This window comes from Ursus arctos, unplaced genomic scaffold, assembly GCF_023065955.2.
Source record: "Ursus arctos isolate Adak ecotype North America unplaced genomic scaffold, UrsArc2.0 scaffold_14, whole genome shotgun sequence".
Classification (NCBI taxonomy): Eukaryota; Metazoa; Chordata; class Mammalia; order Carnivora; family Ursidae; genus Ursus; species Ursus arctos.
The window spans coordinates 63,055,546-63,072,464 of NW_026622808.1; the positions used below are offsets into that span (position 1 = coordinate 63,055,546).

At 47.1% G+C, this 16,919-nt stretch overlaps 1 protein-coding gene across 1 annotated transcript in view; it reads right to left on the reverse strand.

Moving 5' to 3' along the window:
* The window catches only part of SRGAP3 (SLIT-ROBO Rho GTPase activating protein 3), a 243,204-nt gene that overhangs the window by 60,882 nt on the left and 165,403 nt on the right, over window positions 1–16,919 (reverse strand). Inside the window, exons 5-8 of the mRNA XM_026501279.4 lie at window positions 8,985–9,170; window positions 4,459–4,587; window positions 2,881–3,102; window positions 1,471–1,572 (exon numbers count right to left, since the gene is read on the reverse strand). Of these exons, the coding sequence (XP_026357064.1) occupies window positions 1,471–1,572; window positions 2,881–3,102; window positions 4,459–4,587; window positions 8,985–9,170 (639 nt within the window). The remainder of the gene's footprint in view (window positions 1–1,470; window positions 1,573–2,880; window positions 3,103–4,458; window positions 4,588–8,984; window positions 9,171–16,919) is intronic.

Here is a 16,919-nt window from a genome sequence, read left to right on the forward strand (position 1 = left end):
ACACAAGCCCTGGCCTCGCAACATCCCTTCACTGACTTGTGCCCTATACTCCGATGGAGGATCGCTCCAGAAACAGTCGGGGGAAACTGCATCTACATCCGTTATTAAACTGTCGTCACCCGAAGTCTTTCTTGTCACTCAGATCTCAACTCAAATGTCACCTCCTGGTGACATCAGGGCCCCCTGAGTACTGTTCCCGACTTAGCGCACATCACCATATGATATTTTGCATACTCATTCGTCGGTTTGTTTGCTTTCGTGTTTTATCTATCTTTCCTCACTAGGATATAATCCCCGTGAGAGGAGGTACTATGGTGTCTTGTTCACTCACTTGACTCTGCATCTAGCACAGTGTTTGGAGCATAGTACGTGCTTAATAAATACTTGAATAAATATCAGTTGAATGAATACTTGTTGAATGTAAAAATGAATGGATCGGTTCTAAGATGGCCTAACAGAAGTTCAGGTACAAAATAAGCGCTTCCATAGCTATAAAGGGCCCATACAGAGGAACATCAGCTTCATTCTCTCTGGGGCCCTGATTTCCAGTTTAGAGCCCATCAACATTGTTATGAATATACTGTTCCATGTAAACAACTGAAAATGCTTCAGGGGAGGATGTAGAACACAAATAAATAAATTGTTGCCCCTCGGGGCTCCCCAGTCCACATCGAAATAGAATCACCGCAGCTGGGGTCTCCATTTGCACTCTCCCGGTGGGGAGCCTGTGTCACCAGCTCCATGGGAGGCGTGCTGGGCATGATAACTGATAACACAGAAGTTCCCTGGAGCTCAGAATCCATGACACATTCGGTGTGCCCTGGCTTATTTCATTGTGTCATTTAAAATACCTATAACTATCTTTGATGATAAAAATAACACAAATTCAGCACAGATACTAGAGAAAAGCATAAGAAAACAGCAATCACCTGTAATTCTTCTCCCAAGATATAACCACAATGAACATTTCAAAGTCTTTCCTTCCAGGCTTTTTTCTTGTGAATAAACACAGACACACAGGGCCTATTCTAGTTTACCATCCTTAGGATAATACTGAACACAGAGTTCTACTTCTTGTTTGTTTTTCTTTAACATCTTGTGAGCATCCCCCCACGCCATTAAAGATTTCTTGGTGTGTCCAGTTTTAATGATCAAGTAATAATTCATCTTTTTTTTTTTTAAGATTTATTTATTTTAGAGAGAGAGGGAGAGGTGGAGAGAATCTTAAGCAGGCTCCATGCCCGGTGCGGAGCCCGACGTGGGGCTCCATGTCACAACCCATGAAATCATGACCTGAGCTGAAATCAAGAGTCAGACGCTTAACCAACTGAGCCACCCAGACACCCCCGGTCATGTAATAATCCATCTTACAGATGAACCCTAATTTCTTATGTGTTCCACAGCCCAGATTTCCAACAGAAGCCGGGCCTTCGTCAGGAAATCCCTTGCAGGGCACAGGGACCCACTCACCTCCTCATTCTCTATCTTGAGAGTGGCCAGTCTGGACTGCAGCTGGTGGTACCGCATGAGCAATTCCGTCTGGACGGGCTGCTGAGCGCTGACCTGGCAGACCTGCAAAAGAACAGCCACCAGCTGCGGTTGACCAGGGCTCTCATCCCCTGTGTGGGGCCACAGCCGGGGCCACCACTGACGTCCCTATCAATAGCCGAGACGACAGGCTTGGAAGGGTGAAGTGCCCTGCCCAACACCAGACAGGACCTGGGGCTCTTCCACCTCCAAAGGCCACCCTCTCACACTGCAAGTTGTAGCCTCTCAGTCATGGTCTTCTAGATTTGCGCAGCCCTTGAGGTTTACTAAGAGCTTTAATGTAATCTCATTAAGTGAGACTAGTTCATTGCAAGGCAGGAATTTGTGGTAAGAAAGCAGCGGTCTGACAGACGCCAGTAAGAAGAATGGCAAATGGAAACAATCAGCGGAGCGCTCCTCTTCCCCAGTAGGAAGGTGCTTCAGGGAGGCACGAGTGCTCTCATGGGGCTCGGGAGGGGAAGGTAGACGGAAATACCATTCTCCCTACACCCATTCCACCCAGGGCTCTGCTACTCCCCTGTGGGTTGGGCAGCCTGGTGTGACTCGGGTGAGATCATAAGGGAGGCAGGGCTCTGTGATTTACTAGTCATTTACCACTAACTAGGCAGTCACCAGTGGTAACTACGGGGCCAGAATTTTCTGGTCCAGATGATGGGCCAAAGGGCTGGATGCAACAGCTGAGGGATGGGCCAGAGGCTGTGGGGAGGCCCCGCAGAAGGCCTCTCTTTTACAAATGAAGAAAGTGGGGAGGGACGAAAAGGAAAAGTTCAAGGAGCTTTTTGCTTTAGGGCCTTTGTACACTTGGAGTAACCGGCAGGCTGCCCCGCGGCCAGTAACAAATGCCTCCCCCATGTACTTATTTCTCTAGTCCAAGACACTGCAAGGAGCTGAGCAGCACAAACACTGAAGCGAGCGCACTTGGTGGTGCGCCCCCTGGCCTGGAGGACAGGCAGAGCCCCGACAAGGCTGTCGGCCAGAGTGGCTGAGGTGAGGCCCAGGCTCCCGAGATCCGAGGTCACCCGAGGGAAGACGGGGAGACGCCTGTGTGGCAATGCAGGACTCCCTTGGGGTCTACACTTAGATGGGAAGGATGTGAAGGAGAGCGAAGGTCCTGCAATTCTGCGGGCGAGATACTTCAGCCAGCAAAGTTAGGATATTAGTGGTAAACACCTCAGCTGGGCAGCCCCTGGACCTAGACCTTGACCTCAGGCCTCTGAGAGAAATGTCCTACAGGTGAACGGGGGCTGATGTTCCCCTCCCACCGATGTTCTGGGAGCACCTGGGAGAACAGGTGGAAGCAGCCTCCAGCATGGGCTCCTGGGAGAATCCTACCTCATCCCCCATATGGGGCTGGAACTCAAACTTGAGCGGGGGACAGAAGACCTGGTTGCACATGTCCATGACGGTGTGCTTGTCACTTCGGGAATCCAGGTTGTCCACTGCATTCTCGATGACATCCAACCCCTCGTGGCGAGAGGTCTCCAGGTTGTACTCGGCTGAGAGGTAGGTCCGGAAGGTGCGGGCCAGGCTGGCATGAAAGCCCAGATCACAGCACTTGGAGAGAGGCACACAATAGAAGGTGCTGGTAAGGGCTGTCACATGGAGGTGGGGGCTGCCGGCATTCCCTTTCCCATCATGGTGACTTAAGGTGACCTCCCATTCCACAGTCAAATCTTTCATCCCGGAGACCCTTTTGCACTCTGGAATCCTACTGCACAAATCACCCCAAAGCCTTCAGAGGGAGCTGGGAGTGTGACTTGGATAGTAGCAAAACTTCTCTTAGCTCCCCAAATCCATCACATTCTTTCTCATCTCTAGCCCTTTACACATGTATTCCCTCTGCTTGGAATAGGGTTTCAGTTTAGAGGTCACTCCCTCCAGGAAGTCTTCCTTGATGTTCTCCCCACTCAGAGTTTATGTCGGGCATCCCTCCCTGGGGGTCCACATCTCCCTCCACCTCCCTCACTGGAACACCTGCCATTTGGCTTTGCAGTTGCCTATTAATGTGTCAGGGTTAGATATGGTAAGCTCCATGAGAGCAGACCCACAGGTTCTTGTCCACTGCAATAGCTCAAGACCTAGGGCTAGCAGATGCTCAAGAAAAATGTGGTAAATGAAGAAAGGAGAGGACTGGAAAGAGCGAAAAGTTGTAAGAAAGAGGAGGGGTCTGGCCTCAGGCATGGGAAGGCACAGGCAGGGCTGAGCAGCTCCCTCTCCTGGGGATGGTGGCAATGGGTCCCTTCTGCAGCCATGGAAAAGCAGTGACCCTCCGACTCCCTGACAGGACACAGCAGAGTCAGAGGAAAAGGATCCATCCACCAGTATGGAACATTTCCTGAGCATCTGCGGGCCAGATCCCCGTCTGCGTGGGACGGGCAGGACACAAGCGGCAGTCCCAGCTCCGACACGGATGATACGGAAGCTCTCCATGATGATGCCACTCATGATGTTCTTTCTCTAAGCCCAGCTGTCCCTCCAGCGTAAGCTATACAGCTGCTACGCAGGAGTCAGTGTTCCATTCTTCTTTTGCAAAAACCGCCTGATTTCTTCCACAATAATATCCCCTAAACATATACACATCTATACCACCCTGGGAAAACGTCCAGGGCATGAACTGTGTATGATCACCCCTGTACCCCCAAACCCAGCAAAGGCCCTGGTGCAGAGGAGGGTACTTGGAAAGTGCGGGTGGAATAGATAGATGTCTGCCTGACCCAACCAGGAAGGGGCTGCCAGAGGCCCACTCCCACCCCTAGGTGTAGAAACCATGAAGTGATACTCCTCTCCCAGGCCCCAAACGCCCATTACCCTGCCCTGCCATCAGGGCTCAAGGGACATGCACATCAGCTTCAGACAAGGGCCAGTGCAGGTGTGGGGCCCTGTTTAGTCCCAGACTCCCCAGGTACTCACGTCGATCAGGTCGGAGACATCGTGGATGTAGTATTTGCTGATAGCTGCATTGCTGGCCGCCAGATTCAGCAAGTAGTCATTCCGGGCCTTTGTGCACTTCAGCTTGTTTTCAGAATACTTTGCCTGCCTCTGGAGGAAGAACAGAATGGAGGTGAGAGCTGAGGCATTGACCTGGCTCTCGTCCCTCTCTTGAACCCTCTTCCTTCAGGCTCCGCGTTGCCCAGCCTCCTCTGCCCTTCCCTTAAGAGGCCAAGTTCACTCCTGCCTCTAGGCCTTCAGACTCATTCCCTCTGCCTGGCAAGCCATCCTTCCAAGTCCCTGTGTGGCCTGCTTCTTCACGTCCTTCAGGTCCTTACCCAAGGTCATGTGGTCAGAGCGGCCTCTGATGACAACCTTGTCTGGAAGCGAGGCTTCAGCATCTGGAGTGCCCTTCCCCCTGCGTTCCCTTGCCCTACTCTATTTTTTTTTTCATTTATTTAATCTTTGTTCAATTTTTAGTAATTATTCTCATTTTTATTTCCTTTTTAAAAGACTATATTTTTACAACAGTTTTAGGTTCACAGCAAATTTGAGAGGAAGATACAGAGATTTCCCATACACCCCCCACCCCCACACAGGCATAGCCTCCCCTGTTATCAATATCCCCCACGAGAGGGTACATTTGTTACAACTGATAAATCTACAGTGACACATCATAATCACCCAGAGTCCATAGTTTGCATTAGGGATCACTCTTGGTGTTTTATATTCTATGGGTTTAGGCTAATGTCTAATGATATATATCCATCATTATAATATCAAACAGGGTAGTTTCCCTGCCCTACAAATACTCTGTGCTCCATCTATCCATCCCTTCTGGCCACCTAAGCCCGGGCAACCACTGATCTTTTTCCTGCCTCCATAGTTTTGCCTTTTCCAGAATGTCATCTAGTTGGAATCATACAGTGTGTGGCCTTTACAGATTGGCTTCTTCCACTTAGTGATGTGCATTTAAGGCTCTCCCATGTCTTCGCAGGGCTTGCTAGCTCATTTTTTGTAGCACTGAATAACATTCCATTGTCTGGGTGTACCACAGTTTACTTATCTATTCATCTGCTGAAGGACATCTTGGTTGCTCTATTTTTCTTTGTAAGTATTTTTCACCACCTGAAATTGTATTTTTTTACCTCTTTGTTTACTTGCTGGTTTTTGGTGTCCACCACTAGAAAGTAAGTTCTATGAAGTCAGGGACTTGATGTGCCCTGTTCATCACTGGGCCTGTAGCACCCAGAACTCTCTGCACAAAGTAGGCATTAAGCACTTTTCACTGGCTGTCTGGACATGAATGGTGGGAGAGGCAGAGTGGGCAGTTAGAGGTGCTAGTCTTGGCCAGGAGCTGGACAGCTTCCCTGGGAAGCTGCTTCTGTCCTGGGCCAGCCTGGGCAGGTAGAGGTAAAGGGAAAGTGGGTTGGAGAGTTGTCTACTTGCCCCTTTCAGGTGATGAGTCCCACTCTGGGTAGAAAACAGCTCTCCTTAAAGAAACAAGATTTTCCCCCTTCACCTAGGCACTCTTCTTAAACCTTCCTTATTCCAAGCAAAACTGCAGAAATGGCCCAAGTGTCCACTAATGGATGAATGGATAAAGATGTGGTATACACACACACACACACACACACACACACAAAATGGAATATTATTCAGCTATAAAAAGAATGAAATCTTGCCACTTGCAACAACATGGATGGTTCTAGAGGGTATAACGCTAAGTGAAATAGTCAGAGAAAGACAAATACCATATGATTTCACTCATATGTGGAATTTAAGAAACAAAACAAACAAACAAAAAGAGACAAACAAAAAAACCACAACTCTATAGCAACAAACTAGTGGTTACCAGAGTGGAGGCTGGTGGGGGAGGGGTGGCATAGGTGATGGGAATTAAGAGCACACTAATCATGATGAGCACTGAGTCATGTACAGAATTGTAGAATCATATTGTACCCCTGAAACTAATATACTGAATGTTAACTATACTCGAATTAAAAGTTTTTTAAAATTAAAAAGCACCTTTTTTATTCTAGATCGAGTTCTCCTAGCTATTTAGTAGAGATGCTTCCATGTCAACCTCTGAATTCTCTTCAGAGATCTCCTGACCTTTCCCCAGGGTCCACCTATTCTGGGAAACAGACTTCTGGTAGTTATAATCCCATACCAGCCGTGCACCCACCCCCTCACAGAGAGTTTTGATACTCCTCGCCCATTTCCAAGGGGCTACAACGACCCCCAGACCACTTTCTGCCCTTCATGGATTCATAAAATTTTATACCTAGAAAGGATATTAAAGGCATCTTAGTTTAATTCACCTATTTTACAGATGAGAAAATGAAAACCAAAAAGAAGTAGCTTGGGGGCACCTGGCTGGCTCAGTTAGTAGTGTGTTACTCTTAATGTCAGGGTCATGAGTTTGAGCCCCACATTGGGTGTGGAGACTACTTTAAAAAAAAGTGGCTTGTCCAAAAGCCAAATGGCTAATTAGCATATAACTCTGAACTAAACTTAGTCTTCAGACCTCCCAGTCAATGGTCTCTCTTCCCCTCTATTGATCCCCCATGTTGTAGTTTTGTAATTCCCTGCCTGCCTGTATTATTTTATTGATTGATTGATTGATTGATTGTATATTCACAGAGTTGTACAGCGATCACCACTATTTAAATTTAGAATATTTTCATCAACCCAAAAAGAAACCCCTACTCTCCATTCTCCTCTGCCCCAGCTCCTGGCAACCAATAATCTTTCTGTCTCTATGTATTTGTCTATTCTGGACATTCCATATAAATAGAATCATACAATAATGTGACTGGTTTCTTTCACTTAACATACTGTTTTCACTTACAACATATTGTGTTGTATGTATCAGTACTTCACTCGTTTTCCTGGCTGAATAATATTCCATCACATGGCTAAACCACACTTTATTCATACAGATGGACATTTGGATTGTTTCTACCTTTGGCTATTAAGAATAATGCTGCTAGGAACATTCATGTGCAGGTTTTTGTGTGGATGTGTGTTTTCATTTCTCTGGGTGGACACCTATGAGTAGAATTGTTGAGTCGTAGGATAACTTCATGTTTAACATTTTAAGGAATCGACAAATTGTTTTCCAAAGTGGCTGAACCATTTTATCTTCCCTCCAGCAATGTATAAAGGTGCCAATTCCTCTGCAACCCCACTAACACTTGTGACTGACACCTTTTTTGTCTTAGCCAGCCTAGTGCGTGTGAGGTAGTATCTCACTGGGGTTTGGATTTCTATTTCCTTAATGACTAATGATGCTGAGCATCTTTTCGTGTGCTCCTTAGCTACTCATGTAAGTTCTTCAGAGAAATGTCTATTCAAATTCTTTCCCCTTTTTTTAATTGGGTCTCTGCCTAATTATTGGGAGCATACTTTTCTTTGCCTTTGGAAATAACCCTGGAACGTTATTTTATTTGCCTATGGCTACTTTTCCAGCTCGCCCAGGCCCTAGTGAATTTTGTTGCCCCTCAATCTCCTATCATTTTTAAGAGCTACAGGATCATGTAGACATAGAATGAGATGCAGAGAAGCCCAAATAAATATCGGGTGCAAAGTCTGGCACATGGAAAGAGCTCAGGAAATGTTTACTGACTGCATGGAATGAATAAATGTAGGGAATTCAACAAGAAAATAATAGCTTTTACAAAGAAACCTTAGAAGTAACCTAGTCTAGGATAACAAAAGCACGTGCACTGCCGTCTAAATTCCCTGGCCATCGCAGACATCATGAAGTGATCACAGCACTGTTTTTAACTACTGCCCAGAGGCGGGCGTCACAGTCTTGCACACAGAGCTCTGGGCAGCGACCACCAATCTAGCGGAGTTAACCTGAGAGAGAAGAGTCATTTGCCATCACTGTCAGATTTTAAAACCGAGTCTCAGAGAAGGACTATAAATGTGGCACTTTCAAAACCCAGACTGTGTGACTCCAAAACTAGCACTCATTTCACTGTGCCCTACTAAAGCACTGGTCCAGCACCAGGACAGGGGGATCCTCAGTCTCCCGTCTTTGGCTGGCCAGCAGCATTCTGGAATAGGTTCTTTATCGGGTTCCCAGGTGCTGTTTGGTAGCCAGGGCAGCTTCCTCTTCCTGGGACACGCTCAACCCTAACCAGCCCTCCAGCCGCCAAAATGGCCTCCTGAGCAAGCCCCGCCCCCACAAATGCCTGGTGATCCCTGCCCATCCGAGAATGTGCTGGCTGCGGTGAATCTTGTCACAGTTCAGCTCTCTTGTCAACTGAGCGCTTTCCCTGCCTGTTGATCCTGGCACAAGGACAGGCCTGACAAGTGCTGGCGAGGCATGGCCAGCCCTGCCGTCTCCGTGACGCTGACCTCCAAGAGTGCGCATGCTGGCACCACGCTTCTATCCCACACCCCGCAGGGTGCAGAGGGGAAAGCCAAGGCTGTCAGCAGGAAGCATGCCCCCCACTTCCTCTCCAGCCCTCGATTCCTCCTTGGCCCTAACTCACCTTCTCCTTCATCTTCTCAATCTTCTTCACAGAGCTGCGGCGCTGGGGCCGGTCCTCGTGCCGGAGCAGGTTCATGCTGAGGTCTCCCGACTTGTTGAACTGCTTCTCCTCCTGCTTCTCAGCCTCCTTCAGCTTGCTTTCTGCACTGATGCTCTCCGCATGGTACATGTGGTAGGTTTTCATGACCTGGGGACACACACGGGCAGGAAATCAGCAGCCTGCCCGCCTGGCATATGGCCTTGTTGCTCCCAGCCCCCTTCAGGTTCTGCGTTCCAGTAAGCTGCACCCTGCCCTCTTCCCCCCACACACTCCGAGCTCCCCACGGTGCTCTCCTTTCACGCAAGCTCTGCGGACTGGAAATGAAGATGAGTGGCGGCAGCGGCTTCGCTGCCATTATCATCCTCAGCAACATCATGAAGTCCTTACTGAATGCCAGGAATGGGTGAGTACATTTAAAAGCCCCCATGCATTTGGGGGTCTCAGAGGTGATAAATCATACTTGGCCCTCCCTCGGCTGCCCTTTTTGGCCCTGCCAGCCATGACTTTTGTCCCTCTCCTCCTCCTCCTCCCAGGGCCACTGGGAAGGCCCCTCCTCGGGTACTCATGGAACTTCCAAGGGAACATGCAAATCGTTTTCTCAGCTCTTTCCTTATTGGCCTGCAAATGGCTCTGTCCCCAAAAGGAGTATTACTGGATATACTAATCGCTAGTCTATGCTTTCTGAAATAAACTCATCCTTGGCTATACAATGAATTCCCACATAGCAACCACACTTTGCTCTTCTACTCCCATAGTAAAAGTCAGATATTGTTAAAACAAGGGAGTTTTTGAGACAGAAGAAATCCTAGACATCATCTAATCCAACCACCAAATTGTACAAATGGGGAAACTGAGGTCCAGAAGGGCAAAGTGGCTTATCCACGATTGTACAATATCATCAGTGTAATCTCCAAACTCTGCATCCTTGGGGCCAACACCACAATCAAGCTACAGAATACTTCCACGACAGCACAAAGATCCCTACCCCCTTCCCCAGCCCCAGACAATCATCCGGGCTTTCTGTCGCTGCAGTTGAGTTTTATGTGTTCTAGAACTTCATATACATGGAACCAAAGCATATAAATTCTTTGGGGTCTGCCCTCTTTCCTTCAGCATAATTTTTCTCCCATGTTGTATCAGTTTTTAATTGCTGAGTAGTATTGCATTGTATATCTACATCACTATTTGTGTTTTTATTCATATGTTATATAGTTACTTGGGTTGTTCACAGTTTTGGTCTATTATGAATAAAGTTGCTAAAAATGTTTCATGTGTAATTCTTTGTGTGGACATATGTTTTCATTTCTCTCAGGTAAATACCTAAGAGTGGAGCGGAGGGTGGCATAAGAAAAGTACATTTAACCAAATCAGAAATCTGGTCTCTGACTTTTAATCCACCATATCATACTCTTTCCGTAATTCAATACCATTTTCTCAGCAGGTATGAACAGTTTGGGCAGCCTTAGAGCAAGCTGGGCAGTCCCATACCAACAGGACTCTATCTCCCAGTCCCCAACCAGGAGTACACTTTTCCTGTGCAGTATCAAGTTTATGACTATCCTTCTGTGCTAAGAAACACGAGAAATTTCTGGATTCCATGGCTCCTGAGCCTTGTTTGTTCACTTTTCCTGTTGTTTGGCTAATTACAGCAGCTAATAGAGCAGACGCTTCTACGTGGGGCTGGGATATGCTCCTGCCTAATGGGGCCCTTTAAGTCAGGGAACTTGGAACGAATTCCCGGCCAGCATTATAACCTTATTCATTCTCGTATGAAGTCCTGTGAAGTGAGTTTATTACAATGAAGAATTATTCAGTAACTTTTATCATTAAATCACAGCACTGATCTGTTTCACAGAAAGTAGGCCAGGAGTTAATGGGGGGGGGAGCATCTGTTGTAGAACATGGTAGGTATCGTAGAGTATGAACTCTGGTACCAATGTCTGGGCTGAATCCTCATGGTGCCACTTACCAGCCGTGTGACCTTGGGCAAGTCACAGAACCTCTCTGACCTCTGCTTCCTCATCTGTAAAATGGGGATAACCATGGCACCTACCTCATAGATTTGTTATGAAGACAAAATGAGTTCATTTAGATAAAGTGCTGAGAATAACACCTGCCACATAGTAAGAGCCACTTAGACATCAGCTGCTAAAACCACCACCACCATCATCATCACCCCTGATTTGGGCTGAGGGTTTGAGCACCTTGAATTTACTCACCTGACTTCAGGAAAATGCTTACAAACTCTAAAGAACATTATCTAATATGCAAAATTTTATTCTATACCATATTTCTCTTTCCTCTTTCATCTTGAAAACCTTCCCAAATTTTAAAACAATAAATGAATAAAAAATGCAATCAACTTTTCTTCATTGGTGGAAGACCCCTTCTCTGTGTTCCACCCATGGTTGAATTTTCTAGTTGCCCTAAAGCCTCTAGAGATACCATTCTCCATGATTTCATCCACTCCTTATGCCAGCTCCACTAAGCTTATTTCCAAACTCAGTGGACCAAAGTGTGCCAGATCAATGTGTTCTTGACACCTAGTGGCCAAAAGGAATGACTGCAGGCTTATAGGTAACCAAAGCACTTACCAATTTTTCCACCATCTTTATGCCAGGGCTCCCGCAATGTCACGTGGCTAAGACTTGGGAATGCCTGCTGAAATCTGTCTTTCAGGCCCCTGCCTTTCCATTCTCAAAGCTTTTCTCTTTTCCTCTACATTCACAGGCACCACCGGTTTCTTTGCTTCTCTACCATGCTGCTGGTGTTCATTGCTGGACTCACCCCTTTCTGGGTTCAATGATTCCTGCTAAAGCCACTTTTCCTGTTTCAGCTGCTGAAGTCTGCTTATCTCACCACTAATCTATCATCTGTGTTGAGCAGTTCAGAGGAAGAGAGAGCATTTCTATCTGCAATTAGATCTTCCTGTCCAATCATCCATGCATCTATCCATCTATTCACTCAAGGTCAGCATCCCAGCTGGGTGTTCTCAGCCTCCCACATTTCCCTTCGCCTAGTTTTCCACTTCAACCACAGAGTACTCTTCCTGCTCTGCAACAAACCAAGCTTCCCAGTACATTCTCTGAACTGGGTTGCAAAAGTCCCATGCTTGGGCGAACATAGCCAGAGGACCCTGGGGCCAAACTCTCGGTGATCCAATTGGTAATTCCTGACCCTAAGAATAACAATGAACTTGATTGCCCGGGGTGATTTATGTCAGACAGCTGCCACAGAAAAGTTTACCTGGGGACCTCTCAGAAATGAGTCTAACTAGATCCAGAATCCTCTAGACGTTTCCTTTATTTAATTACCTGAAACATGGGCTTTAGCATGAAAGGTCCTTAGCTCAATAGCTTAGAACAGTCTGTTCAATATTGACAGTCCAGGATGTGTTAAATAATATTTAAACTTATCAATTACTTCAGAGTTTGCAAACCTCTTTTTTTAATTATCCCCAAGGAGCATTTCAATTAATCTTTACCCCAACCCTGGGAGGCAATATGATACCGATAATGGTGATCCCAGCGAACATTGACTGAGCACTTACTACATGCCCAGCCTTGTTCTAAGCACTTTACTTATATTAACTCTTTCATTTCTCACAAAAACCCTAGGAGGTAGACCCTACATGATCGCTGCTTTACAGATGCAGAAACCACAAAATAGGGATGAAGGGATCCTCTACCCAACGGGGACTCAGGAGATCTGGTTTTGAGACTCAATCCTCCCCCCAAACTTGCTGGGTGACTGTGGCAGCAGCTTATCCTCTCTATGCTGCCTGGTGGAGACCAGAATGAGGGTGGACAGGAAAGTTGTGACTATATAAAGTGACTGGTTGACAGCAGTGTGGCTGGGAAGGGAGCAGAGGTGGATGCAAGAGTTCGGCTGAGGCCAAGGCACTGAGTCCTAGCCTTCAACTTGGCACCTGTGAAGAACTCCTCAGAGGCACCCACCTGGCTTAATGCCTGGCTTAATTCCCATTCCAATCCTCCAGACCCTATCAGGGAGGCCCCTTGGAACAAGCCTAGCACAGGCTGAGAAAGACCCTGTAGGGACATATAAATTGAGACCACTGTTCTTGGACACAGATCAGTTTCATGGTTGAATGGACATTCTCAAAAGGCTCTCCAGAAATCTTGGTGTATTAACCCATCATTGAAAGAAACTGAGGCTCAGAAATGGCAAGTGAATTGTACAAAATCACACAGCAAACCAGATAGCTAGGACTTCTGTCTATAAACACTGCTGTTTATAGTAATCACGCTGCCTTTTGCTACATACACTTTGCTTTCTGCATCTTCCCAAATCCTCAGATCATGAAAACAAGAAAATGATATATGCATAGTCCTTCAGACCCTCGTTTAAATGCAAAAGAAGCCAAAGGAAATATAGAAGTTGACAGCATCAAAAAAAAGGGACATGCTGGGGCAAGATAAGAATTTGTTGTTCGACAATAGGTTCTCAACAATGAAGTTCACACACACTTCTCTACCCCACAGGCACAGCTGTCTCTGAGCCATCCAAGAGCTGTGCATGAGTGAAGTCCTGGGCCAGTACATACCAAAGACACACTTGAAGGAAAAGCGAGTTCCCAAATTTCAGTATGACCACCCATACTCTGCATGACCTACGTTCTCTCTAGAACTTATAATTGCTATCTTATTTACTCGTTTTACATGTCCACACACTATCTCAGTGCAACTATAGTACAAAGTCCAGAGGGCCAGGACCTTGTTCATGACCATATTCCCTGTACTAAAACGGACAGTGGTACCCAGCAAGTAGTATATATTTGCATGAATGAATGAATGAATGAATGACGGCTGGCTGGGTGTGTAGGTGGAAGGAGGGATGGATGGAAGGATGGACAGTTAGGGAGATGGTTGAATGGACAGGTGGGTGGATGGACTGGATGGATGGATAGATGGAAATAACAGAGGAAAGAGAGGAGGGAGAATAAAGTGGGGGAGATACAGTTCTACTGCTTTGACCCTGGTGAATACATTTGTAGGTAGGGAGACAGCTACACCTTTGATCATTAAATATTTATTGAACAGCTCATTATGTGCTAGGTACTATACTAGGAAATACTATAATGTGAAAGACAGACAGGGTCTCCACCATCACAGAATACAATCACTAGAAGGGACATGGACAAGTTTACAAGCTATTATCACATGGTGTAATAAGTGCTATGATAAGGGAAATCTAGGGTGCTAAAGGATGGCTTTCTGGAGGAAATGTCATCTAAAGTGAACCTTGAAGGGGGACACCTGGGTGGCTGAGTTGGTTGAGCGTCTGCTTTGGCTCAGGTCATGATCCTGGGGTCCTGGGATGGAGCCCCACCCCCCACAGGAGGCTCCCTGCTCAGCAGGGAGTCTGCTTCTCCCTCTCCCTCTGCCCCTCCTCCCTGCTTGTGCATGCTCGCTCTCTCTCTCTAATAAATACATAAAATCCTTGAAAAATTAAAAATAAATAAACTGAACCTTGAAGGAAGAGTAGCTATTACTTGGGTGAACAGGGCAGGAGCGGCAGTAGACTATTCCAGAAAAAGGGAGCAGTGTGAGCACTAAACCCAGAAAAAGCAGGAGTCAAACAGGTTTGAGGAACAGCTTACAGGTAGAAGTGTATCAGGTGTTTGCTTGAGTACCAGCCAATGGAGTTATCTCCATATTCTCCCCCAAATACTCCCCCTCAGTGGACACCTGTTGTTTTTCTCTGCCTAGGATCATCCAGTCCTCCCTCTTCTGGAACACCTTCCTGATTTTCTTTGAGGAAATCCCAAAATTCCCCTCCAGCATTCTAGTCCCAGTGGCTCATGGGAAAGTGACACCTCCCTCCAATCCCCGGGGCAGGCATGAAACACAGGCCTGGCCAGTCAGTAAACATTATGTTAACCTGACCACAGTGATTGGAGCCCATGATCCCAGCCAGGCCAATCAGAGACAGCCGGAGGCTTTGCTGGAAATTCTGGGAAGGGTATATTAATTTTCCACCAGGAGGCAGTGAGCTGATAAAAAGTGAGCTTGCAGTGAGGGACCATCTTTGTCACCCCGTGGGAGAAGCCTACCTGATCATGGAGACATCACAGAGGAAAGCATACGGATGGATGGATGGATGGATGGATGGATGGACAGTCGGACCGATGGAAGGAAAGAGGGAAGGAGGACAGGGAGACAGAGAAAGGAAGGAGGAAAAGTAAGGGAGGGAATAGTTTAAAATGGAGGAGGTGTGGTCTCCTGCCTTTGATCTGATGAGTCTATAGAAGGTGTGGGGAGAACAGCTACACCTCGATCATTAGGTATCTACCGAGCAGTCTGTGATATGCCAGGTATGATGCCAGGTGCTGGCAATACTACTCCATGGAAAACAGGGTGTGCGTGCCTCACAGAACACACACCCTACTGGGGAGACAGCCAAACAAGTGTATGAACCTCTGAGATTCAGTACACTGATTTTTCACTCCCGCCAGCTTGTGTGGATGGATTCCCGTCCCCCGCTATTGAAGGAGTCTCTGCTAGCCTCCCCATTGCCCACCTCAGTCCTGGGCCCAACTGGCCCACCTTCATGCCCAACTCACACACAGACAGTACCGCCTGACTGAGCAGGGCTGCTGGCCCCATATCCCAGCTTCCTGCTTCGCTGCTGCCTTCAGTACTGCTCCCCCAGCCTCCCTCCGGCCCAGGGAAATCCAGTGTCCTTAGATCCAATCAAATGCCCCCTCTTCTCTGTGGCCTTCCTGATGCCCAGGTGGACTTCCTCTCCCCACCCCACCTCCCATTGTCCATATCCCCACAAGGACACTTGTCACATGGTGCAGCCACGTCCCATCCTCTGGACACAGTGGAGGATCAGCAAACACATGCTGAGCAAGTGAACGAATGTCCGAGAGGGAGAGCTGGGAGAGGTGAGGAGGTTGTCTGGAGGGAAACCTCGTCTCTGTTCTTAGGACCACTTCCATCCCTAGATGAACCTGGGCCGCACCGTGGCCAGCAGGCTGTGATGGTTGGGCAGGGCCCGCCTTGCCTCACCCTGAGTTGGAGATGAGGGCATGCCTGAGGGCAACATGACATGAAGATAAAAGCTGGAGAGGAGCTCGAAGCTCCTCTAGTCTCGTGCCTTCATGCCACAGATGTGTGAAATCAAGGACCAGAGTCCAGCTAACTTGCGCTGGGTCAGTGTTTCCCAAAGTGTGAGATGGGAACCACCTGTGTCAGCAAGATGATTTTTAGGTGTTACAGATGTGGCATTAACCCTTCCAGTTCTCTTCAGTTCTATCAGGAGGAAAAACTCAGCTCAGTGCTCACATGTCTAATGCCTCTCCTGCTGCTTTGCAGGCACCAGCAAGAATGAACACTGTTGTACCTTCATTTAACCAGAACCCTTCTGTTTACACCAAGTTTTTTGTCGTCTGCTAATGTGAAAGATCATATCCTTCCAAAACAAATGTATGTTGGACTTATATATATATATAGAAATAGTTGAATGTATTTATATAAGTAACTTGGGGGAGTAGACTAGGAGCTGGCTCTGCCACTCCCCAGCCAGGTGACCTTGGGCTGGCTACCTGACTTCTCTGTGCCTCAGATCCCTCACCTCTAAAATAGGGTGGTAATACTATCATCCACCTCAATGGGTCATGATGAGGATGAAATGAATTAAGATACGTAAAGCATTTAGCCCAGTGCCCAGCACATGATAAGCATCATATAAAAGGGGAGACTGTAATTATCAGGAATATGAACCAATCTCCAAAATATAACTACAAGAGCAAGATGCAGAACTGTAGGTCCCACTGTCACCACCTGCATAAAAACAGGGGTGGGCAGATGCATCCATACATGTGTGCCTGTTGATGAATCAGACATCTCTGTGAGAAGGTACTGCAGAACT